This window comes from Trichoderma evansii (genome assembly GCF_050947405.1).
Source record: "Trichoderma evansii strain SZMC 28006 chromosome Unknown GGI43scaffold_29, whole genome shotgun sequence".
Lineage (NCBI taxonomy): Eukaryota > Fungi > Ascomycota > Sordariomycetes > Hypocreales > Hypocreaceae > Trichoderma > Trichoderma evansii.
The window spans coordinates 405,784-429,837 of record NW_028145177.1 but is presented as its reverse complement, the minus strand read 5'-3'; the positions used below and the strand labels follow the sequence as shown (position 1 = coordinate 429,837).

At 48.3% G+C, this 24,054-nt stretch overlaps 7 protein-coding genes across 7 annotated transcripts; 4 read left to right on the top strand and 3 right to left on the bottom strand.

Annotated features, from left to right (window-relative positions):
• The first annotated feature begins 402 nt into the window (after window positions 1-402).
• GGI43DRAFT_231866 (ATP-binding cassette subfamily G protein) lies at window positions 403-4,285 on the top strand. Its single transcript, XM_083200535.1, has 4 exons — window positions 403-762; window positions 829-941; window positions 1,050-1,340; window positions 1,399-4,285. Exons 1-4 carry the CDS (start codon window positions 611-613, stop codon window positions 4,074-4,076), a joined length of 3,234 nt encoding a protein of 1,077 aa, XP_083056127.1. The 5' UTR covers window positions 403-610; the 3' UTR covers window positions 4,077-4,285.
• Window positions 4,286-5,662, bottom strand: GGI43DRAFT_231819 (uncharacterized protein). Its single transcript, XM_083200534.1, has one exon. The coding sequence runs from the start codon at window positions 5,409-5,411 to the stop codon at window positions 4,494-4,496; it is 918 nt and encodes a 305-aa protein (XP_083056126.1). The 5' UTR covers window positions 5,412-5,662; the 3' UTR covers window positions 4,286-4,493.
• On the top strand, window positions 5,595-8,580 carry GGI43DRAFT_231769 (protein NOG2). The gene is made up of 3 exons (XM_083200533.1): window positions 5,595-5,823; window positions 5,886-6,618; window positions 6,983-8,580. Exons 1-3 carry the CDS (start codon window positions 5,726-5,728, stop codon window positions 7,871-7,873), a joined length of 1,722 nt encoding a protein of 573 aa, XP_083056125.1. The 5' UTR covers window positions 5,595-5,725; the 3' UTR covers window positions 7,874-8,580.
• Window positions 8,581-9,730: 1,150 nt separating this feature from the next.
• On the top strand, window positions 9,731-11,218 carry GGI43DRAFT_417074 (ubiquitin 3 binding protein But2 C-terminal domain-containing protein). The gene is made up of 2 exons (XM_083207367.1): window positions 9,731-10,097; window positions 10,248-11,218. The coding sequence occupies exons 1-2, from the start codon at window positions 9,869-9,871 to the stop codon at window positions 11,009-11,011; spliced, it is 993 nt and encodes a 330-aa protein (XP_083056124.1). The 5' UTR covers window positions 9,731-9,868; the 3' UTR covers window positions 11,012-11,218.
• A 909-nt stretch (window positions 11,219-12,127) lies between these two features.
• On the top strand, window positions 12,128-12,768 carry GGI43DRAFT_388156 (uncharacterized protein; the record flags this gene model as incomplete). The annotated part of the gene is made up of 2 exons (XM_083204027.1): window positions 12,128-12,272; window positions 12,344-12,768. The coding sequence occupies 2 exons, from the start codon at window positions 12,128-12,130 to the stop codon at window positions 12,766-12,768; spliced, it is 570 nt and encodes a 189-aa protein (XP_083056123.1).
• An 82-nt stretch (window positions 12,769-12,850) lies between these two features.
• GGI43DRAFT_231697 (uncharacterized protein) lies at window positions 12,851-14,115 on the bottom strand. The gene is made up of 4 exons (XM_083200532.1): window positions 14,037-14,115; window positions 13,746-13,957; window positions 13,294-13,687; window positions 12,851-13,230 (listed from the first exon to the last, which is right to left on the bottom strand). Exons 2-4 carry the CDS (start codon window positions 13,906-13,908, stop codon window positions 12,933-12,935), a joined length of 855 nt encoding a protein of 284 aa, XP_083056122.1. The 5' UTR covers window positions 13,909-13,957; window positions 14,037-14,115; the 3' UTR covers window positions 12,851-12,932.
• Window positions 14,116-17,469: 3,354 nt separating this feature from the next.
• On the bottom strand, window positions 17,470-19,788 carry GGI43DRAFT_231684 (transmembrane amino acid transporter protein-domain-containing protein). The gene has a single exon (XM_083200531.1). It carries the CDS (start codon window positions 19,581-19,583, stop codon window positions 17,688-17,690), a length of 1,896 nt encoding a protein of 631 aa, XP_083056121.1. The 5' UTR covers window positions 19,584-19,788; the 3' UTR covers window positions 17,470-17,687.
• Between the last annotated feature and the right edge of the window lie 4,266 nt (window positions 19,789-24,054).

The window sequence follows — 24,054 nt, the reverse complement described above, 5'->3', positions numbered from 1 at the left end:
GTTGGCTGACTGCGGAGCATCTATACCGTGAATTCTCTCATTAGCTTAGTACATTGATATGCATATGGCTTAGTACTGGAGCCATGGTGCTGGCTCGACTTGGCTGCCTGGCATTTTAGCCTAGAAGCGGGCTGCATCATGTTCGCAGTTCTACGGAGTACCGCAGATAGAGTTAACGAGTCTATGATTGCATTTCGTTGAGACTTCGGGCGCAAAAGCTTGTAGAAAATACGCGTAACTAAGGCACTCAGGAACCACGATTGTACACGCAAGGTACGGCCAGCAGCCCCAATTTGTACAAGCTCTGCCATATTGATCGTCACCACGTGCCCTGTAACGCTCGGCGGCTCAGCAGGTTCAAAGAAGCTCCCGCGCTGCAGCACGACGCTGCGGAGGCCGTACCAATGACAAGGCGGGGTTTGGGTTGCCCCAGACCACCGATGACGACCTGGTTTCGCGCCAGGAACCAGGCCGCGGTACGTACCCCGGCGCCAGCTCGACCTCTACCTACGTCGGCGCTGCTGCTGTTCTCTTGTCTCAATCATCGAACCATCGACACAAACCATCGGCTCTGCCATTTTGAGAGCTGCACCTGCACGCGCTCATCGTCATGGCGCCTCTCAGCTGTCGAGGTCTGCTCGTCGGGCTCGTGGCTGTACTGCCCTCCCTGACGGCGGCCTACGCCAACTCCAGCTACAATGTCGACGCCCTGCGAGCCCAGTTCGCGCTTATGGACGACCGCCCCAAGGATTGTCCGCCATGGTAGGAGATGCACTGGAGTGGCCACCCGCTGACATGGAGACAACCTTACTGATGAGAAATTTGCAGCTTTAACTGTCTCCTACCTGCCCATACCTGCGCGCAGTACGCAGGCTGCAACGAGTTCAACGGCAAATGCGACTGTCCCGATGGGTTCGGCGGTGACGACTGTCTCGAGCCATGTATGTTCATGAATCGTCCGCCCAATGCTACAGTTGATGCTCGGCGCTGGAGCAGCATCATTCTCTATATTTAGGATTCTGATAACTGACAATGCTTCTTTCGCCTAGTGTGTGGTTCTCTTGGGCGCGGCAAAGACCGACCGATGCGATCGGGCTCATCTTGCGATTGTGACGAAGGCTGGACAGGCATCAACTGCAACGTCTGCACAACGAACCAAGCTTGTAATGCCTTGATGGAGACTGGCAGCGGAGGTGTCTGCTACCAGAATGGCGAACTTGTTAAATATAACAACCAGGTCTGCAGAGTCACTAACAAAAAGATTGCCGACTTGCTTGGACAGCAAAAGCCCGAAGTCACATTTACCTGCAAAGAAGAGGAGAAAACTTGCGACTTCCAGTGTTGGTTCTCCATACCCCTCGTTCCGTCTGATACACCTGCTGACCGCTCTGCCTCTAGTCTGGATTGACCAAGCTGAATCTTTTTATTGCCATTTGTCGGATTGTGCATCTGGTGCTCAGTACGGCAGCGATAAGAATACTACAGCCTACAAATGTGACCACATCAGCTGCAGTTGTATTCCTGGCCGTATGATGTGCGGTAAGGATGGTTCGCTCGACCTTACTGATTTTCTGGACCAAGCAATCAATGGCCCTGGCCGATTCGAATGTACCCAAAAAGGCGGCGGTGCCCATGACTGTGCTTTCAGAGAGCCCGCAATGGACGATCTCATCACCAGCTTAATTGGCGACTCCAGTATCCTTCTAGACTGCCAAGCGGGCGAGTGTTTGTACGAGACTGAAGTACCAGGTTATCACCGTCCGGTTAAGCAAATCAATACGCCCCTCATTGCTGGCGTTATCGGGGGATCTTCGCTCTTCTTGGCAGCCGTCATCATTGGAACATGGTATTTGTCCCGCCGCAGATTGCATTTCGGAGCGATTCGACTGGAGGATTCCGACGACGAGAGTACTAAGCTCATGGTGGATCATAAGCCTGCCACCCTCTTCTTCCAAAATGTCGCCTATTCTCTCAATGGAAAGAATATCTTGAATGGGATCCAAGGAATTTGCCAGCCAGGAGAGGTGACTGCCATCATGGGAGCTTCTGGTGCGGGAAAGACTACGTTTCTGGATATCCTTGCTCGAAAGAATAAGCGTGGCCATGTTAGCGGAGACTTTTACGTCAATGGCGAAAAGGTCAACGATATCGAATATAGAAATGTGGTCGGATTCGTTGATCAGGAAGATACTATGCTGCCCACGCTTACCGTTCATGAGACTATCCTTAACAGCGCTCTGTTGAGGCTTCCCCGGGACATGGGTCGTGCTGCCAAGGAGCAGAGAGTTTTTGAAGTTGAGAAAGAGCTAGGAATTTATCACATTAGGGACTCTCTCATTGGTTCCGAAGAAGGCAAGGGTCGTGGAATCTCTGGTGGTGAGAAGAGACGTGTGGGAATTGCTTGCGAACTCGTCACTAGCCCCTCCATCCTCTTCCTCGATGAGCCGACCAGTGGACTGGACGCCTATAATGCGTACAATGTCGTTGAATGTCTTGTTACCATGGCTAAAAACTACAAGCGAACCGTTATATTCACCATCCACCAACCTCGCTCCAACATTGTTGCTCTTTTCGATAGGCTCATCTTGCTGGCTCAGGGCAAATTGGTTTACTCTGGACTCTTTTCGGAATGCCAGCCGTATTTCGATGATATTGGCTATGAGTGTCCCCCAGGCTTCAACATTGCTGACTATCTTGTGGACCTTACCATGCATGCGAGTAGCAACCAGACGGTAGATGATGGGCGAATTGATGCCGATGTTGGAAGTGTTGGCCCAAGCAGTACGCGGGCTGTCAAATCCGTTGCTAGTACCACAATTGGAAGCGCTGGTGAGGCAAGTACTGAGCCATCATTACGACCTAAGAACCGACGTCGCGATTCAGTCAAAATGCGACAGGAACGAGAGCTCTTTACGCGTAGAAAGGCTCCTGGCACTGCTACATCTTCGGACGCCGGAGGAGATGGCCAGGGCGGCTATCGGCTTCAGAATAACCCTACAAGCTCATTGCCTAGCCACCAACTGGATGATCCTCATGACTTACCCCCTCCGGCTATGACAGGAACAGATCTTGACATTATCACTCGATCTTTTGCCAAGTCTCATATTGCTGCCTCTATCCGCGACGACATCCAGCAGGCAATCGCAGGAGCCGAAGCGGCAAATGGATCAAACACTAATGGATATGCTGCAGAAGGACCAAACATCTATACTAGCGCTGTTGGAAAAGGATACGCTCGGATTGGATACTTGCGCCAGTTTATCATCATTTCTGGAAGAACTTGGAAGAACCTTTACCGCAACCCAATGCTTATGCTCACACACTATGCAATTGCTATTATCTTGGCAGTATTCTCTGGATACTTGTTCTACGGCCTCACTGATGATATCCCTGGCTTCCAAAATCGCCTTGGTTTATTCTTCTTTCTCCTGGCTCTCTTCGGCTTTAGTACTCTTACGAGTCTCAATGTATTTGCCAGCGAGCGTCTCCTTTTCACTCGAGAGCGAGCCAACGGCTACTATTCCCCAGCCACTTATTTTGCCGCCAAGGTCCTATTCGATATTATTCCTCTGAGAATCATTCCACCGATTCTCATGGGTTCCATCATCTACCCAATGACGGGCTTAGTGCCGGATTCGGCACATTTCTTCAAATTTATGCTGGTTTTGGTCCTATTTAATCTGGCAGCAGCAGCCATCTGTCTGTTCATCGGTATTGTTTGCAAGGACGGTGGTGTAGCCAACTTAATTGGTAGTTTGGTGATGCTGTTCAGTCTCCTCTTCGCTGGCTTCCTCCTCAATCATGATGCCACGCCAAAGGGTGCTCTGTGGCTCCAGACTCTCTCTATTTTCCATTATGGCTTCGAATCGCTCATCGTCAACGAAGTGATAGAGCTTACGCTGGTAGACAAAAAGTACGGCCTCGATATTACCGTCCCTGGTGCCGCCATCCTTAGCTCCTTTGGATTCCAGAATGGCGCCCTTTGGTCTGATATTAGAAACCTTGGCATTTTTGCTGCCTCCTTCGTCGTTCTCGCCTATGCCGCGATGCACATTTTGCTTGTCGAGAAGCGATAGAAGAGCAACTTAGATCTTATCCAGAATGCGAAGAAGCATTATTGTGCAGGTTTCGACATGTACATACCCATTTCGGCCCACTAAACTCGTGGGAATTTTGCACAATTGGCGTTTTATGGTTAGGGGAGCATATTTTACCCCCTTTTTGACTTTTTGCGTGTATCTAGGCGATAGTTTTTGGACATTGGCAGAGTAACCTGTTTGGACTTAATCAACGCTCATGATCCTCTTTCTTCGTGATTGTATGCAATTGAGAAATCATTTTGACTAGCATAGCTTGAACTGTGTTTAATTCGTGAAGCGTGAAGCGTGAATGTGATTTTTTTCAAAGTGTGTTTCTGATATATAATACATGCAATGCGCTGTATGGGCGCATGATATTCTACTTTTTTTTTACAAGAAAAATTCTCGATATCGCTACTCCATCTTGCCTCCCGTAAACTCCTCAGCAATCCTCTTCTGTCGCTTAACGGAGCGATCATATTCGGACTCATAGTAATCCATGAGCTTAGTTGAATTTCCAGTTGTGGTTTCCAACATAGTGGCAATGGAGGGAGGCTTTCCGTAGATGCCCCAGGCGTTCTCAGTTGTGCCATAACGTTGGAAGTATTGGCTCTGTTTCCTGAAGTAATCCTCGCTGAAAATCTCATCAATCTCAGCCTTGAGCTCGCTCTCTTGGACGATAAAGTTGGAGGCATTGATGTACAGCTCCATGAGGGCATCTCGTCGAGCTTCATATTTGGCCTTTTCTTTTTTCTGGACCTTGACTTGGCTGCGTTGGGCGCGGGCAAAACGATCTGGGTCGGGGTATGTTTGGGTATCCAGAATAGCATCCAGGACAGTGCTTCGTGTGAGCCGGTCGTCTTCTCTTTCTGGCGCAGCAGCAGCCTCATTGTGCTCCTTGAACTTGCGGCTTACGCGAGCGTTTCTAATTGCGTCGCTCTTCTCGCGGCGTGTATAGAGTGCCTTCAAACCTTGCTCCAGATTGGTCCTTCGGGTCTCAGCCATTTCCCTCTTCCATCTCTGAGATTCGTTTTTGGGTTCCCGCGCATTGGCAGACCTCGGGGCTGTCTTGTTGATATAATCGGGCCTGATTTTGCGATCGCCTTCTGACCGAGGGAACACCTGTCGCGGTACTGGCAGTGAACCTCTTACTCGAGGTGGCTTGGCTTCGTCGGTTTGAGACTGAGGAGGGGAAGGAAGGCGGATGTAAGAGGGAGATTCGGGCGGGACGGCATTGGAGAGAATGGCCGGAGTTGTTGAGAAGCTGCGTGAAGTAGACGACAATTGCCGAACTACTGGCCTGAGGCAGTTGCCTGCAGAATAGAGCGACATTTTGAACTGAGTTGCGCTGCGAATTGAGACTCACTGCCTACGCACGAGGTGGTGTGCGATATCGACTTACAGAAAATTGCCAATCCCGCAGAGTAGCTCGGATTAACTAATCCCGATCTTCCGCCATACCCCTGTTTTGCTTAAATAAGTTGACCAGCCACGGCTTGCAGAGATGTGGGCTAGTGGGGTCCCTAGAAAAAAAAAAAAAAAAAAGTTCGTGATAAGTAGCTGCAGCCACTTTTTTTTTTATCTTCTCTGCTCTCTTTACTTCCTCCCAAGATCTTTGTGCTTGCTAGCAAGCCAAAAACTTCATCATGGGTACCGGAAAGAAGGAAGCCGCCCGGCGCGTGCGCCAGGGCAAGACTGGTGATGGGATGGGAAATGTTCGCGTCAAGGGCGAGAACTTCTACCGGTATGTGCAGCTGTGCCTGATTTTTTTCTTCTGACGATGGATGCTGACCATTGTGCGTAAAGCGATCGGAAGAAGGTGAAGCTCGTGAACATGTACAAGGATGGCAAGGCTCAGAGAGACGCGGACGGGAAAATCACAAAGGCTGCGAGCTTCCAGTCAAGAGACATCCCCAACGCCCGAATCGAGCCAAACCGCAAGTGGTTTACCAACACTCGCGTTGTCTCCCAGGACACCCTCTCAGCCTTCCGTGAGGCCATGGCTGAAAAGGCCAAGGATCCTTACCAGGTTCTACTCAAGACAAATAAGCTTCCCATGAGCCTTATTCACGACGGAGGCAAGGACACCACCAATGGCATCAAGCAACACAAAGCCAAGATGACCATTGAGACATCACCGTTCGCGGGTGTCTTTGGACCCAAGGCCCAGCGCAAGCGTGTCAAGCTTTCAGTCAGCACTGTCGATGACCTTGCTGATGACACCGAGAAGAGCATGGAGACTTACGAAGAGCGCCTGGAGCACAACAAGCTTCTGAGTGGAAACTATGGCAATGATGGCGAGCCCGAGTCGCTTACTATGGCCATCGAACCTGTGTTTGATAAGGGTCAGAGTAAGCGTATTTGGAACGAGCTTTACAAGGTCATCGACTCTTCAGATGTGGTCATTCACGTTCTTGACGCCAGAGATCCTATTGGAACTCGATGCAGAAGTGTTGAGAAGTACCTCAAAGAAGAGGCGCCTCACAAGCACCTGATCTTTGTTCTCAACAAGTGTGACTTGGTTCCCACTAGCGTTGCTGTAAGTTACTGTAATTTTTTTTTTCTTTTCCTTTTTTATATCAATTTCTCTCTTGGCTATATGCCCCCAATGAATCCTGTCAGGACACCTCGCATTATTCCCAGTGGAGGATCGTCTGTTACAACATTGGGAGATCAATTGCAATCTCGACTGTCTCAGCTTCGGCTGCAGGCTGATATGGTGCCGTTTTGGTTACCTATCAAGAGAAGGCTATATGTCTGATGAGTTGAAGCCTTCCTTCGCCCTAGCTGGCATCCACAGGAGCTTCTTAGTGAAGACACGTACATTTCTAAATCTTTTTTTTTAATTTGCTTTTTATGATTTTTTTATTCTTATCTCTTGATGTTCTCTAACATGAGAATAGGCCGCATGGGTACGAGCTCTCTCCAAAGAAGTTCCCACGCTTGCTTTCCATGCAAGCATTAACAATTCATTTGGAAAAGGATCTTTGATCCAGTTGCTGAGACAATTTTCTGCTCTTCACACAGACAGGAAACAAATTTCTGTTGGTTTGATTGGTGGCCCGAACACTGGAAAGTCTTCCATCATCAACACTCTGTCCAAGAAGAAGGTCTGCACTGTGGCCCCCATTCCTGGAGAGACCAAGGTGTGGCAATATGTAAGCTTAATGAAGCGTATCTACCTTATTGACTGCCCCGGTATCGTGCCTCCATCGAGCACTGATACACCAACCGATCTCGTCCTACGAGGCGTGGTGCGTGTCGAAAAGGTGGAACACCCTGAGCAGTACATCGATGCGCTGCTCAGCCGTGTCAAGCAAAACCATATGGAAAAGACATATGATATTAGGGGATGGCGGAATGGAACCGAGCTTCTTGAGCTCCTTGCTCGGAAAGGAGGTCGCCTGCTCCGCGGAGGAGAGCCTGACCTGGATGGCGTAGCCAAAATGATGCTGAATGACTTCATGAGGGGCAAAATCCCCTGGTTCACCCCAGCTCCCAAACTCAGTGAAGAGGACGAGGAAGAGGGAAGTGGCAATGTCAATGGACGCCGCGGCAAGCTAGGTGAGATGCCTCGGAAGCGACCCGCTTCCGAGACATTGGATGACGATGAAGAAGCTAACCCCGAAGTCCCCGGAGAGGAAGCTGACGGGGATGAGTCCTCGGACAGCGAATTTGAGGGATTGGGCAGCGATGCTGAGAGCAACTCGGACGAAGCTCCTAAGGAAGCTGCTCGCGTAGCCCAAGCTTCATCAAACAAGCCTGGTCAGTCCAACAAGCGACAGCGCCGGTGAACAAGAGACAGCAGAGAAGACTTGATCGATCCACATTTGAGAATAACGGTTTGAACTCTCAAACAAACTCGAATGATACAATAAACACGCTATTCTTAGCAGAGACTGTCTGTGCTACTGCTCCTCTTTGCGGCATAAGGCTCCATTACGAGCAGAAGATTGTCTTGGCGTCAAGACACCATTAGCCGCGATAAGCTGTTAGCTGAGATCAGCATATCTTAGAATACATCGCCTAGTGCAGCACAAAAAGGCCCGCGATATCCGAACTGGTAATGTTCTCAACATATGAGCATTGACCAGTCAATACTATCGATCACACACCACGCTGATGATGACAGTTTGCGTGCAGTGGATTCTAAGTGGCTTTGCCTGCCATGTGGATTTAAGGAGCTTTGTACAGAAATGGAAAGCTCTAGATGCCAGAGTGCAGGGATCTAGGCGATGTGTGTTCCTCGGAGACGTCATTTAGGATGTGCCAAGCTTTGGCGAATCAACTTTTTACGGCTTTGCGAAGACGCTCGGAGGCTTCGATCGTGAGCTATATACTGTGGTCCGCTCCAAGCAGTTAGGCCGAGCCCCGAGCTCACCGTCTCGTCCAAATCGGCTACTCATGATGAGAGAAACGCCGGTGTTGAGATGACCCCGCAGAAACGCGCTGATCAATCACGATCACGATTGCTCGGATGGGCAGGAAAGTAAATAGGCGTCTTTAGGCACTGAGGTTACAGCTGTCTGACACGGTAAACCTGACTTAGACAAATTCAAATAATACCAACTAATGAGTTAATATTACTACCATGAACGGAGCCATCGTGACTGTGATTTTGGTGCCTAATGTCTCAACTCTTGAAGGGTTTCCCTGGCGTCTTTGTGTAGGGGGTTCTAGTTCCACCTGCAGTGCGGATTGATTCGTCTCACACGGCAGAGAAGAAGCTTGGGCTAACATGTTACAGAGACGCTACCATGGTGACGTCTGTACTCCATACAGCCATTGCAAGCTACCCGAACCAGATCGAGGTTGAAGGAAACCTTGTCCTGAGCTATCCTTTCCAGATACGAGTTTTCTCTAAGATCTCGTTGTGCAACCATGAACTCATCTGTTCGAGCTGAACAAAGCGGATCGTCGGTCAGCCGGCTAACTGTCCGCGGTTGGCCAAACAGGACTTAGCTATAACTCTAAGCCTTTTTCAATCAGGGATCTGCCTGTCAAAAAAAATCTCAGCCGAGGAGGCTTTGAATTAGTTGCTAGTACTGCTTCTATTCCATGTGGATAGCTGCCTGTTGCCATGCATGTCCCATATAATGAGAAAAATTGGTATTACCCGCTTGGTACTGCGGCTGTTGGTAGTCGGCTCTAACGGCTGCGCTGTTACGGACATGTAAGACATTGTTGCCACTGTTGAGTACTCGGGCGATGGTCGTGGCTTTTGCGGATTGGCCTTGTTTTAGCTTATTCGGTGATGTTGGGCGTTTTTCTCTCTCGTCTTTCTCTTTACTGGGAGGGGGCCGAAAGGATTCGAGAACCTGGAGGGGCGCACATCTCCGGCAGTTTGGATGGAATGATGAGAAATGCGCAAGGAGTTATTTCTCGTATTCCGGAGGAGTGGTGAGGTCAATGGTGGGCATTTCTCTTAGCGGTGGTGATCTTTTCAGGCCACTTTTTGGATGATGAAGGCCTTTTGGATGTGCATGTGGCCAGAATGAGTGAGGTAAGAGGCATCTTGGAGTCGGTGGCTTGGGTGAGGAGATCTCGGAAGGCTGGACGTGGACGAGATATGACATGGTGGACTCTCTCGCTTTTTTTGAGTATATAATGATGGTCTCATTCCATCGTTTCTGCTCTCTTGTTCCTTATTATACGACAACCTCTTCTTTGGAAGCAATTGTTCGAGAAGCTTCTGAGAAGTAGCTATCCGCCTTTGTGGATAGTTTCATTTACATCATATAACACCTATTACACGGTTGATATCACGCAAGCAAAACATTTCGCCAACCATGTTATACTCTCTTCTTGCTCTCGGGCTTGGTACAGCCTTGACTGAAGCTGCTGTCGTGCGGACTTCTGGCTGCCAGTTACACTTTACAGCTTCAGGAGCCATCTCTGGTCCCGTCGGCGAGATCTCGTCTGGTCAGGTGCGAGCTGGTAGCGGTGTGAGCTCGACACCCTTCACCCTGCAAGGAGGTCAGCTCTGGGATCGCAAGGGCCACGGCTGTTGGTGGACTCGTAAGTTTTTTGTGACCTTCTGCGTTTCTTCTTTGCTGCTTCGTATTTGAGAGACATGCATATGCATATACTTGATGCGTATATGCACGCGTGACTAAATATGTCTTGGAATTTGTGTTCTGCATGCTGACGTATGAATGTGGGACACAGCACCTACACATGTCCTCCAATGTGACACGAACCAGAACCCAGACAATGGATTCAAGGTTGGATGCGACGGCTCTGTCTCGTATAACGGACAGACTGAGTTCTGGGAGTGCCAGACGGGAGAGAGTGGCCAGTATAACGTCTATCTGAATGGAGGACAAGGTGTCAACTGCCACCAGATTACCCTCATGGCTGATAACTGTCACTCTGGATGCCCACCACCACCACCTCCGCCGCCTCCCCCTCCTCATTATACTCCTCCACCTCATCAAAAGACTTGCCCGGCCAACCTCAACGGGCCTTACGAGTTCCCTCATCTCATCATCCCCGTGGACAGGACCAAGCCCAATCACGCCCCTGGAACATCCTTCTTCGGCGAAGTTTCCAGCAGGGTCTCATCCATCTTCAACTTTGACATCCCTGGTGGCGACAAAGGCAAGACATGCAGCCTTGTATTCCTCTTCCCACAGCAGAAGGATCTCACGACCTCATCCTTTAACATCACTGGTTCGGGGGCCCTGGACTTTGCTTGGCTGAGCAAGCCTGCCACTCAGGGAACGACTTACAACAACCAGCCGAGCAAGAAGCAGGATTTCGGAACCACCACGGTGTCTCCAGGCCACAACTATGTGATTTCTACGTTTGCTTGTCCCGCTGGAGAGACGATTGCTTTTGAGATCTCGGATGCGAATGGTGGAGGCACTACGTTTAGATATTTCCAGGATTATAACCCATCGCCTATTGGGTTGTACATCACGAAATGCTAAATGGACTGATTATAATTACACCCAAAAAATATCAAGAAAAATATGGGATGGAGGGATGTAATGTGTGGTGGGATGGATATCGTGTTTGAAGCAATTTCTTGTGGTTGGCTTGATGGCTATGGGTATTTGATGATAATGATGATGAGTCATTCCCTTAGTTAAGCTTTTTGTATATGTCTTAATTAATTTAATTCATTGATTTGAGAATATGTCACATCATGCCTATGTTGAATTGAAGTCTATATCTTAGGTCTTAGGTGAGCTGGACCTTGGAGGATTTCTAGAATTCTCAATTCTCCGCATACTTGCTCAGCAGCGTGATGACTTATTTTAAAGCTGAATAAGCTATCGCATAAATAATAAGGAAAATCTACACATATTATTCGTCGAGATATATCGCAATTTCATTGAGTTGAAACCTTGTATCAGTCGCTTACAAGAGATTCGTTTGACAAGCGAAATACAATTGCACCAATTTTATGCTATAATAATGTATCAAAGAAGATCTATTAAGCAATATGTAAAATATAGTCACAAAAGAAAACTATGCTATTTGGCCATTTTACGGTAACTCGTAATATTCTATACATTTATTGCAGCTTATACAGATGGTCAAATATACTTCCTTGCATTACTGGAAAATCAAGCCAAGACAAATGAGGCTGGTGGAAAAAATTACATATGACTAGTAGTATCTGATGATTATCTCCATCGTATTTATGACAAAACAGCCGGGAGGAGAACGCAGCAAGATGGAGACGCTCATCCACGTCCTCGTTCACATGGATGAGCACTTTTGGCGAGGTTGTAGGCGGTGGATCAGCCGTGGAGACTCCGCTGTAGAAACAACGTCACAGCGCGTCTAGGAGCTGTCAGTGTGCGCTTTTAGCGGTCACATAGTGGAGACCTTTGTAGCCGGAAATGCCTCGCCTGTAGCTGTCACGGTTACATAATTTTTCATAGCTTGCCGCCTCATACCTTTTTTTTTCTAGTCTTTACATTTTCTTAAAGAAAGACGTCGATCCTGCTTCTGCTGCCGGGCACCACTCCGACATACTCGCCTGATTCATTACGCACAATCTTCACGTAGAACTACGACGAAAAGCATAACCTACCATGGGAGCCTCTTCATCCAAAGCAGCAGCTCGCGGAGCAGCTCGCAAGTTTCCCACCAGATCACCTGGAGCTGTACCTCAAGCTACCACCAAGAGAGCCAGCCCTCAGCAGCCTGCGCCCCGTGGAGACGGGTCTAAAGACGACGGTAAGGACGCCAGTGTTTAATATATTATATATTGATTGTGTTGTATACGTGTATTCTAACGTGGCTATCAGCAATTCGCGCCGATGCCATGGATCCTGATTTTGCCCCCCGCGACTTCTCCAAACGCCTCCATCAGATGGGCATCGTGCAGCCGAACCCTACGTTCTCACCTTCTTCTACTGCAGCGCCAAATTTCTCGCCAGAGTCGTTGGCCGTGCCTCTGGGACCGCTATTCCCACCGGCCAAACGAAACACCACACTCTCGGTGCTCGAAGCACGGCGACGCTTGGAGCGAATTGCTGATGAAGATCTTGAGATAATGGGTCGTGAGGGAGGTCGAAGCCGCTTGGTCAATATGAGAACCATTCTCGACGCTGTCCAGCTCTTGAACCGTGGCACTCCTGTCGCTGATATTGAGAAGCGACTGAGACTCACCCCTGGGCTCTTGAGCAAACTAGGACCCGCTGGCGTTTTGACACACATTCCCGCAAACTAAAAATGCGTCGAGCCGACTTTGAGATTGCAACATAAATTTTATTTTCTACCTATGCCAAACTCCAAACATGCAAGCAATTACAAGAAAAACAGATATTATGGGAATTCGCTGTCCCTTTTCATCTCTTCCCCCCTTCCTTTTCCTCCTTCAATTGCTTTGGCAGATTACCAAGCGGCATGTCCACCGTCAATACGGAGATCACTTCCCGTCATGAAGCTGCTGGCGTCGCTGAGCAGGAATACGGCAGCACCGCGATATTCCTTGGGGACACTGAATCGCTGAAGCATGTTCTCCTTGGGCCACTGCTCTTTTCGCTCAGGGTAGTCGTCGAACAGGTTCAGCAGCATCTGGGTCAAGATGTAGCCGGGAGAGAGAGTGTTAACACGGATACCATACTGGCCCCACTCGGCAGCCAAGCTTCGGGCTAGCTGGATAACGGCGGCCTTGGAGGCGTTATATGCCCTTTATTATGTACTGGTCAGAATCGTGAAGCACCGATGGTGAAATAAGTGGCAAAAAACTTACGGAGCAAACATGCCACGGTTGGCAATGGTGCCGCTCATGCTGGCAATCATGCAGATGCTGCCAGGCGTTCCCAGTCGGACCATCTGGCGAGCAGCGGCTTGAGCAGTCATGAAAGCACCCGAGACATTGATGCTCATCATGCGATCAGCCTCCTCAGGAGAGTAATCGAGAGCCGGGCTCTCATAGTTGATTCCAGCAGCGGCAAGGCAGCCATCCAGGCGACCTCTCTCATCCGCGATACCTCTAAAGATGTTGTTCAATTCAGGCACATTGCGAATGTCCAGCTCGTGGTATGTCAGGCTGGTATTCAGTTCTTCCTTTGCACGCTTGGCTACACGAGCGAACTCGGATTCAGGATCCGAGGTGGGATCAGGCAGTCTGTCGATGCAGTGCACTGAGATGACACATGGATTAGCGGAATGCAGAACAGCTTGGAGTACCATGAAGCTTACCAACGGCACCTGCTTCAAGAAGTGCTTCGGCCTGTACCAGACCCAATCCTCTTCCACCGCCACTAATTACGACGACCTTGTCCTTCATGGAGAACTCGGCCAACAAGTGAGGCCGAGTAGCCGGATCAAGGGGAGGAGATGAGAGAACAGGTGAGACATGCATGTTTCGACGAGTGGTGGTAGCTAGCAAAGCGCTGCTACGATTATAGGTCCTAAGTGCAAGAGGTTGCCGGGTTAGCAACCTGAGAGCGGGAGCGAGGCGAGACATTTCTGGATAGGTGGTGGTGGTACTTCAAAAAGGGTTGAGAACGAAGCTCAATAGGATGATATGGCAGTGAAGCCTGAGAAGAGAAGCTGTACAAGAGCTTTTGGCTGGCTGGATTGGCTTAGACTGAGGAGTCAGAGAGAACTGTTGCGATGAGATGATGGCAGAAACAAAAGAAAAACGATGCGGATGGCAATTGGATTTAAATTCTACGAGGAACAGGCACAATTCAGGCCTGCCGAACCGGCTGCGGGGAAGGCTTGGTGGCGTGAGGGGAGGGAGGCAACGCTACGCCAAACTCACGATACGTACAACATCACGATGGCGGCAAGTTGTATGTGGCAAGGCGCAGGCCATCACGAGGGCATCAAAATTGATGAGGATAGGCTAGGGAGGGGAGTGAAGAATTGGCTTAGAGAGGGGGTGGTAGCAATGGATTGAGACCGGAATCGCATATGGCTAGTGAGCCAATGCAAAACTCATACGAGGGAGTATTTTGGAGCTCCTACTGTAAGCGAAAGCAAAATCTGGAGGACATCGCTCCGGGATTTTGATTCGGGGAGGCGTTCTCGTTCCGGAAAAGGGGTGGTATCGAAGGAGAGAGTGGGGAGAATGAGGGGGACATGAGAAGTCGCGTGAACAGAAATCCAAATGAAAGCCCCAATTTGTTCCTAGACTGCCGAGCCTGCAAATCGAGCTGGCCAAGAGAGAGTTATCCGGATGCCAGAGGATTATTGATTTTTGGAGCAGCAAGCAGCTGCATATGCAATTATTCCAGCCAGATCGAGCTTGTGAGAGCCACAGCGAGCTTCGGATTACCAGCGATGGTTAGCCGGACTCTGACGGGTGGCGGCCCTGGCTTTTTGGAGGGGAATTTGTGGAGGCGGCGTCAGCCATGCTGCCGCTAAATCTCTGCTAAGACGCCCCGGAAGCGCCACCCCGGGATTCCCCACACAGAAACCAGGATCCTCCAAAGCATCTCCATTGGGGTCAAGTCTGGTGGTGGGCAAAGACACAGAGCTGGGAGACATCTAGCTGAGTTATGGGAAGAAGCCGTTGATGCAGGTACTGATTATATGATGCTCATATAGCGTCAAGGTTGCTTTTTTACGATCCAATGGAAAGATTGCTACGGATAGAATTGGCCAAAATGCTGTGCACTAGCGATATCCAGGCATTGGATAGTTGAAACTATCCCCACGTTAGATATAGCAGTCCCATGACCGTGGAACAGGGCAAAGCTTGGTATGATTGAGCTGCCGTTGCTAGTAATGATCGCCTACAGACGAGATGTAAGGTTGAAGAGCATTGCTACCAAACTGTAGCCGAGCCTTGGCCGGATTGGATGACTTCAATGCCAAGAGAAGGCGAACGCTTGATCTCGATTTTAGAGCTCATTGATGCAATTGAAGCATTCCAATGACTTCAATCGGAGAATTAACATCGAATTAACTCTAGCAACGACATGCTCTACACGTCAAAACTCAAAATAAGGTCCGATATTGTGTGTCTATGATCACATTAGTTGGCTCTACATGCATGCATGCCCAACTCTGCTTGCGCGTCCCGATTCCAATTCTTCTGCAAGGGGTATCTTCATACATGCACGCTCTTCTTATCAATCATCCCACATCCCTCTTCAGAGAGATAATCGCTCCGGAATCGGTAGCAACACGAGGCTCAGCACGAACTGCAACCTTAAGACCCTTGAACCGTAAAAAGCGGAGCGGGTTGGGCATGAACCCCCGGGTTCTAGAACCGGATCTTCGGATTTTAAAGTGAAGATTTGCAGTACATGTTGCATGTATGTGGTGCTTTGTGAATAAAAAACCACTTTAAGAGAGCCGCTGCTTATTAGCGAGCTACTGTAGCTGAGATGTTGTATAGCAGCATGGAGATGCCCGCCGGGAAGTGACCCACCACCACCACGGCATTGCCTATTTAGGCAATCTTTCAGGGTCCACGATGCTTTTTGCCTTTGCTTCGATACCCTGGACGCGGGATGGTATGCTGCTGCATGCAGGGAGCGTTCTAGACTGCTATTTTATTTTTAGAGATTCCAGCAGGCAATTTATTTCCCAATATTTCCATATTTTTTCTCAAGTTGCTGCTTTGCTTTATGTGCGAAATCGGCAAAAGTTGGGCCTGTTGAAGGATGTAGCTTAGCAATGCAGCTGTTAGGCAACAGTTTGGTGGGCAGCTGAGATTGTCTCTGAGGATTCGGGTTTACTTAAAGAGGTAAATTTCAGTGTCCGGTTTTTTAAACGGAGAAGAGCTGTGAAGGGGCGGTAATGAAATCTACTCTACATCGTTAACCACAGCAATGGATCAGGTATAAAAGGTCCTCTTTAACCTAGCATTAGGATGCTAGTTGTCCACTCTCTTTCTACAAAGTTCAACCTAAAACTCACTAGACAATAGGGAGAACAGGTTAATCTTGGTTCCTATTTCAATGAGAAACCCCTGGCATGCATGGCCTGAGGCTAGGGCTGTGAGAGTGCATCCAAAGTGGTAAACTAGGGCGCCACCTTGACAAAAAGCGAAACTGTTGATTAATCGCGGGCTCGATATGGACCGGGCCTCTGGCTATAGCCGCTGTAAGGTACTTAGTCAAACGAAGAGAAAAGTTTTTCCCGAGATTTCTCTCCTCTCTACGAAGGCCAAGGTCACAGGTAAACCGCTTTGGTTTAGTTGCAGAATAACCCGTCGAGAAGTGGATAAAAAACGGCGCAGCTTGGTATATCCCTTCCAAATAACCGGAACCAGATTCCTGTTAAAAAAGAAGCCAAAAAGCGAATAAGCAATGATGTACAGAGCTTGTTTTCATGTTTACTTCACCTCTAATTCACACTCCCCTCCATGAAGTCTCCCCCACATCGAGATGACGCCGATCCCTGGTATCTGATTTGACCACAAGAAGCGACGCATTTCGCCGTTCACATCATTAACATCATCGTGTGTTCCTCTGCGGCGTCATAGATTACAAAAACATAGCTCTTCCATAATTTTCGGCTACGCATAACCTTGTAATAGTATAATTCGAGTTAATCCAATGCTAGATGAAGATTAGTTAGCTAAGAGGCGCCAAGTCGAAAATGCGTTATGCATGGCACGACTAGAGGCAATATGCTATGCTAACTAAGCTACACACATCTTTTAATGGCAAACGGATCTATTTCTCCGTTCTAACTACAACACATGTGGACTTTGCTAAAAATTGCCTACCTATCAGTGTAACAAAGCGGCTCACATCAACATATACCGCCTGCTTGTTCTCGGCATGATTAAAAGTCATAGGTATGCTCGGAAGTGGACTTCATCCAAGCCCCAAGTGAAATAAATAGGAAGAAATATGTAAACAACTTATAAATTCCATTATTGCCTCTACGCTTAGGGAATACGAAATCTTGTTACATGTTCGTCCGTGTATAAGTATGCGTCGCTAAATCGCCAGTCAGTAAAATTTATAACTCTTCAAAACATTTCGTTAAATCCACCACATCACGCTCTCTTATTTTTATTCAACGCTCCCTATGCTGCTACTTATCTAATAACAAGATACATAAAACGAGTGTCAACACCGCTCTCGCCTTAAAAATAAGCCATAATTCAAAATCCAACCATGTCCTCACCGTTGCCGGTTCACAGCCTTTACGAGCTAGACCATAGGGTCATCCTTAACCCTGAACCCACTGAACTATTGTGACGGAACTAGTGTATACCATAGCAATTGACCCAACCACCATTGTCAATATATTCAAACTCTTCTCCCATGTAGTCTCAGCAACACCTTTGTAATGTAGATAAGCCGGATAGATGTAAACCAGCGGTACACACGCAAATCCTCCAATCAAGGCCACAAATTTATCCAGGTCACTCGCTCCCAACACGGCGACGGCGATACATACGGCGATAGTCAAAGTCCTCAGGCCATTTTTCTTCCACTTGATTGCAAGGCTCCGCTTCCCTGTAGCTCGCTCACCGAATATCGATGTCTCCAAAATACGCACCGCGGGAAACAGCTGCACGGGCTCGCCTGCTAGCACCGCGAGCGAGTAGAGGAGTTGAACGGCATTGACGACAGGCGAGTCTTGGGGAAAGTTTGAAATGATCTGAATCTTGGTGTTCTCGCCAAAAGTTGCGTAACAGAGCGCTCCAACCGATGTGAAGATTGCGGTGATGAGAAGCATGACAAAGTAAAGGAGTCCTTTGAAGTGGTGTGGTTTCTTCATGCTTGACTGGATTGGGAGGATTAAGCCAATTCCTTCAAATGTAAAAATGGCCGAGCCAAGAGTCAGTGGAAAATCCGAAGGGTTGAAGAGCCTCACGGTCGGGTCCATGCCGTGCCGGGCTAGGCTGCCAATATCGTAGTACCATATGTATATGAGTCCGATAAGGATAAAAGCATCAGCCACGAGTGCGACAGGCCCAAGTTTGGAGATGTTGCGGATCAAAGCCAGCGGAATGAGAGGGAGAAACTGAAGCGCAATAATAGCTGCCACTCCGATGTGGCCAGCGTCCTTCGTCACAGCGTTGAGAAAAGAAAAAAGATTTTCCGCCGTGAAAATGAGGCCAGAGCAGACAAAACCGAGCTGGGAAATGGCAATTGAGGCGAGGATAAGGCTTCGAAACCGAGGACCGACAATGGCTTCACCAAGTTCTCCGTAACCACCTCCATATTTGTGACGACAGTCAAGCAGCAGACGGAAACAAAAGCAATTGATCAACGAAACAGAAATAAGAGCAAGCGATGAGAAGAGGATGCCTCCGTTGCGGAAGGCCTTTGGCAAAAATAGGATGCCCGTGCCGATGAAGGCTTTGATAAGCGTAAAGAAGGTCTTGACAGTACTAGCGTCGCCTTCCCGGCTGAGGCGTCGAGAGCTTCTTCGGCGATCGGCTTTGGGCCGCCTGATCAGTGGCTGCCGTTCGTCGGCAACTTCCTCAGACTCATCAGTGATTGCGGATTCGTCTTCGTCCTCATCGGTGTCTTCGAGCGCTTCACCCGCAAAGCTCCCGTAAAGATCGAGGAAGTCCACAAATGTAGTAGCCACGATGAGGCCGCTCTGCCGCCTTTGCCGAGCTCGTCGACGCAAATGCTGCCGTCTAAATCCACCCGGTTCAAGCTGTTCAGAGGCTGTCAGCTCGCCATCCGGGCCCAGTTGAGGCGAAGGATGGTGAGAGAAAGTGTTGGATCGGCGAATGGAGCTCGCTCGGGCCTTGATCTTGAACATGTCACGATGGATATCGCCGCCTTGGAGCTTCAGCGACGACTCTAGCGTCTCCAGAGCCGGCGTTGCATCGCTGCTCCCGTTTTGTCCGCTCTGCTCATTGTTGGAAGTGCCAAGATCCGTTGTAGACGCCGCTGGGGGGTCGAAAAGAAGCTCTTGGCTGGCAGAAGCAGGCTCGAGAATGGGCTCTACGGCGACTTCGATGGGTTCGTTAGCCAAGCTAACCTCTGGATCAGCCGAGTAGCCTTCTGGAAGGTGTCGATGAAGAATTGCTGCCTGTCGCTGCACGGCATCTGAGCTATTCGGGCTGTCGACCGAGCCACTGGCGAGATCCGGTTCAGACATGATTGATGACGACTTGTTTCACCGCTCCACTTTGGGGAAGTACAGCGTCGCTACGAGCTCAATTGAATGAACGGCAGATGAAAATGATAGTAAAAAGTAGAATCTGATATAGGAAATACTATGTTGGAGCTCTGTAAGCCATCCCAGATGGATCGTGGACAAAGTCACGGCCCATTGAGTTGAACTTTTGGTGGTGGGTGATGATGGAAGAGGAAGAATGTCGGTAGCATCATCGATCTGCGGATGCCGGAAGAAGCTGCACACGGGACGGGGCTCGGAGTAGTAGCAGGTACTCATTACTGGTGTAGAGCTGCGTTAGTACTCCATCGGTACACTGCGGCCCCGCACTGCCCGCTGAGACAAAGGGAGCGGTTCGTGTCGCAAGCGGCTGCAGGCGGCTGGAGCACTGGAGCTGGGTGAGCAAATCAGGCGCTGAAGCGCTGCAATTCGCCCTCTACGCTGCTGTCCGTCTGCGGATGGAATCCATGTACTGACCAAGTAGCAGAGCTCGTATCGCCTACTTGCTACCTACCCGGCAGACTGACGATGAAAACGATGGCTTCAATCTTTGTGACTCAAATACCACAAATAGAGCAGCCAATTTATTTGCTTGCAGTATAATTTGTCCTCAAAAATGATTCAATAAGCTATGCCGGTGCTTACCGCGTGCGTAGCCGTGCTACAGTGTGTGAACTTTATTCTTATTTTATTCAAAACTCTAGGCATAATGCTTCAAAAGGCGATGAATCACAATGAGAATCATATGATCCATTTTAACATTCGACTTCAATAACGATGCTCAAGAATATAGGTGAAGTAAGCTACAGAACAACTGTATAGTGTGATAGTAAGTTACATGTGCAAAGCATCAAATACTATAGCACAAGATTTTACATCATTTTCAGTCAAAATAGCAATGGATTGCCAGAGCATGTATAACCTATCCGCAGCTGCTTCATTATTTATGGCCAGACCCCAAATTGTATACGTAGATATAAAATTGATTGCTGCGTAGAGCGAGGATGAGCAGCAACACTGAGAAATCTCAAGTTTAAAAAATGGGGATTCGAGAGAACGTATTGCAATACGTTACTCTAAATCGCCTCATTGTGATTTTATGTTATAAAATGGATATGGCATAGCATAATCTTGTAAAAAAGAGAATTATTCCATGTATCCAGCATACCAGTTTCGTTATCCAGCAGCCCAGCTTAGTCTATCGAGGCAGTCAGCCCATATATTAAAATATTCAACTAGCAGAAGTAGTAGAAGAACAAAGTAGCTATAATATCATGGCATTAGCAACAGCTGGAGTTCTGGATAATGAAATTGGGATGCCGAATAACAATTTTCTTAAAAAACCCTTTGGAGGGATTGGACTTTTCCCTATTTCTGCTAAATAATCACCGTGCACCATGCGCTTCTCTGACAATATCATGTCCCCTCGTGATACTTTGTTCTGTTGCTGCTACCGTATATTATTTTCTTCAATTTGTACCTTTTCGGATACTGTTTTCTATATACGCCACTCTCCATAGCCGTGTATTATTTGTGTCAAATAATAGTCTTGTAACCTATCTCAACGGTTTATCCTATACAAATTCCATGAAGCTGCTAGCATATGGTCACCGACATTCTTTCTCTCTTGGAGAGGAAGGCACAGAACCCAGAAATTGCATTACTAGTTTCACTTTTCAACTGTATTCACAGTGCTTGGGTAAAATTAGTCAGATTGACTGAAAATTAATATCTCCAAGACAAGAGATCTGCCACATGAATCAACATCTCTTATCTGTGGATACATATGACCCCCGTGCAGCATGACAAATTTTTGTCAGTGAATAGAGCCAAGACATAGTGCAAAGGTAGAATACAGTGACGTATTGCCACTTTGCCAACTGGTTCAGGTATGCTTGCTGCTGTGTTCTGTTGGTCAAGGGATGCCAGCATTCAGCCGTAAGTCTCTTGCGGACGCTGCCAAGTCATAGTCACAATGTGATAGTGTTATATCACGATGCAGCTCAGCCGAGACATGAGTCCAGCAAATTTCACATATAACAGAGACAAAAGACCGGAGCTGTGGTAGCCAGGGAGATAAATCTTATACGTGCTTGACAACGTGAGCACCAGTAGGCTGGTAATTGGGACTTGGTACGTGGTACGTGTGAGTCAATGATGATTTATGTCTCATTATTATTTGATGTATATAGCGGAGGAGGAAATGATGGCTAGACAACAGAATGACGCTCCGAGCACATGCACGCAGCATATCCCACACTACTGGTAGCTCTAATAGGACACAACTATCCAAATTTTCGCGGAATGGATAAAGCAAGATTTTTTGTATTTTGTTGCTCTTTGCAATCATACTGGTGGCGCTGTATCTAAAGGGAGCCTGCTATGTCTCATGCCTCATCCGCCAACACCAAAGCGAACCTTCAATGCCAAAATAGCACAAATAACCATACCCCCCTTATGGTCTAATTCGCCAAGATTTCATGTGATAGTTTAACTATCATGAGACTTTCTAGCTTATCAAATTTAGTGATACTTTTTGTAGTCTATAGTCGGCAAACCGACAAATTGAGTCTAGCTTTGCAGGGAGGAAGACGCACAACACACAGATTTCCCCCCATACTCTTCAAGCTGTTCCATCACAGCGTTTGTACTCTATACTTTGCCTCCAGACCCCTTGCATAACGAAGGATCAAATACACTGCTCGGAGATATTTCTACTTTGTACTTGAAGTACACGGACCCTTTGTAGTCTCAGAGGAATAGCATGTGCTGCCAATCCTCATTTAAGCGTCGAACATCGTTGACCAGTAATGCTTCGCGATCTCGATCAAAGTGCAATGGCTTCGGAGACAAAATTGCGCCGACGTTGCTTCGGGGGCCAAAGAAATGAGAGAATCCAACATGCATAGACATCTAGATGCTTGTTGCCTGCCCTTAACAGAAGCTGGCCGGCCAATCAAGCTAGCTTCAGAAGAGAAGCTGAATCGTCTCGGCTCACGTCCGGTTGGAGCCCACCTCCGGGCGATTTAAGCCTAATGCAGCTCATCCGAGACCATGTGGGACTAAAAAACTTGGCTTTTTTACATCTGGAGATCGGGAGCCATGATTGTCCCGTTTCTTGTGCCTGTTGGGCGCGAGGGAGCGGGTGTGTGTGCGAATCCCATCGTCACTCTCTGGCCCTTCATTTGGATCTCGATGTGATTAGTGATGGTCGCATGCTTTTGCGGGTTTTAGCTCGTATCAACTTTAAAGCTTGATCCTACTCCATTGCTTAGAGGTACATACAGGTACCAAATGGCTCTGGGCTGCCTTTGTTTTGTTTTCAGCGCTATAGGCAGGCCTGTAAGCGACCTCCGAACCATCCTATTCGTTTGAGCTAGGGCGATCTATCAAACTGCCACCGCGGCTGGCGATGACTAGGACTAGGACTAGGGCTTTTCGACAGAGACTAGGATTAGCTGGCTTTTACTCTTGTTTTGTTTTGTTTTCTTTCTGTCCATCTTTGCTTTTTTTCGTTCGCTCTGCAGTCAAGTGAGCGCCTAGTAATATTACTTGTAGTAAGTCAATGTCTTGGCTTAAATGCTGACCCTTCAAAAAGATCTTTCCTCTTTCTGGATACATGTAGTAAGATAATAAGGCTGAAAGACCATGACTCGTAGCTTTTGGCCCCCATCCTTCAAGTTATGCCGGTTATTCGGCTTCGGCCACGACACGGTCACCTTGACTGCTTGAAGCCCGAGCTTTTGTCGTCACATATCTCCACCGTCGGTCAGGCATCAGGCAATTTGGATGAGTAGGAAGGGAAGGTTAGCATCGGGAGACCCTGATGAGCGTCTCAAATGGCTTCCATGTCATGAACTTTTGAATATGCTCCAAGTATAGGCCTGCCCGATGGCCACTTATATGCGCCCCGCTATCCGTGCGTTTTGTATACTACGTTGCTCATACGACTCGTGCTAACTGTAAGACTCGAACCATGGCGGCAATCCCTGTGTCCGAGGGAGAATCATTTCAAGCCATAAAACGATGCTAGAGTAATCGAGCCGGTTGGCTTGGCAAGAAAAGAAGGTTAATATCTCCCTTCCGTAGCGGATCCCGTGCTTGGTAGCGACATCCGAAGTCTGGACCCCCGTCTGGAGTAGTATTCATGACGAGATGTCATGAGGCTCGGTGGAGCAATTTCGGAACACAACCCGAATTGAAAATTCTGTCCTGGTCAGCTCCAGTATGATGGCCAACACGCCCGAGCAGTTAGTGAGATATACGAGAATAGCAATTGTAACTTCTGAGCTCCTGAGAAAATGCTCCCCTCTTTCTCACGGAGCAAATGTGCCGTAGGAGCAGGTCTGTGGTTATACGGCACATGCACGCAAAATGGAGCCCCCACGGCCATAGGGGTGTTTAGTCTAATACTGTATAGTTCTACTGGTTCTATAGGGGAGAGGAAAAGAAA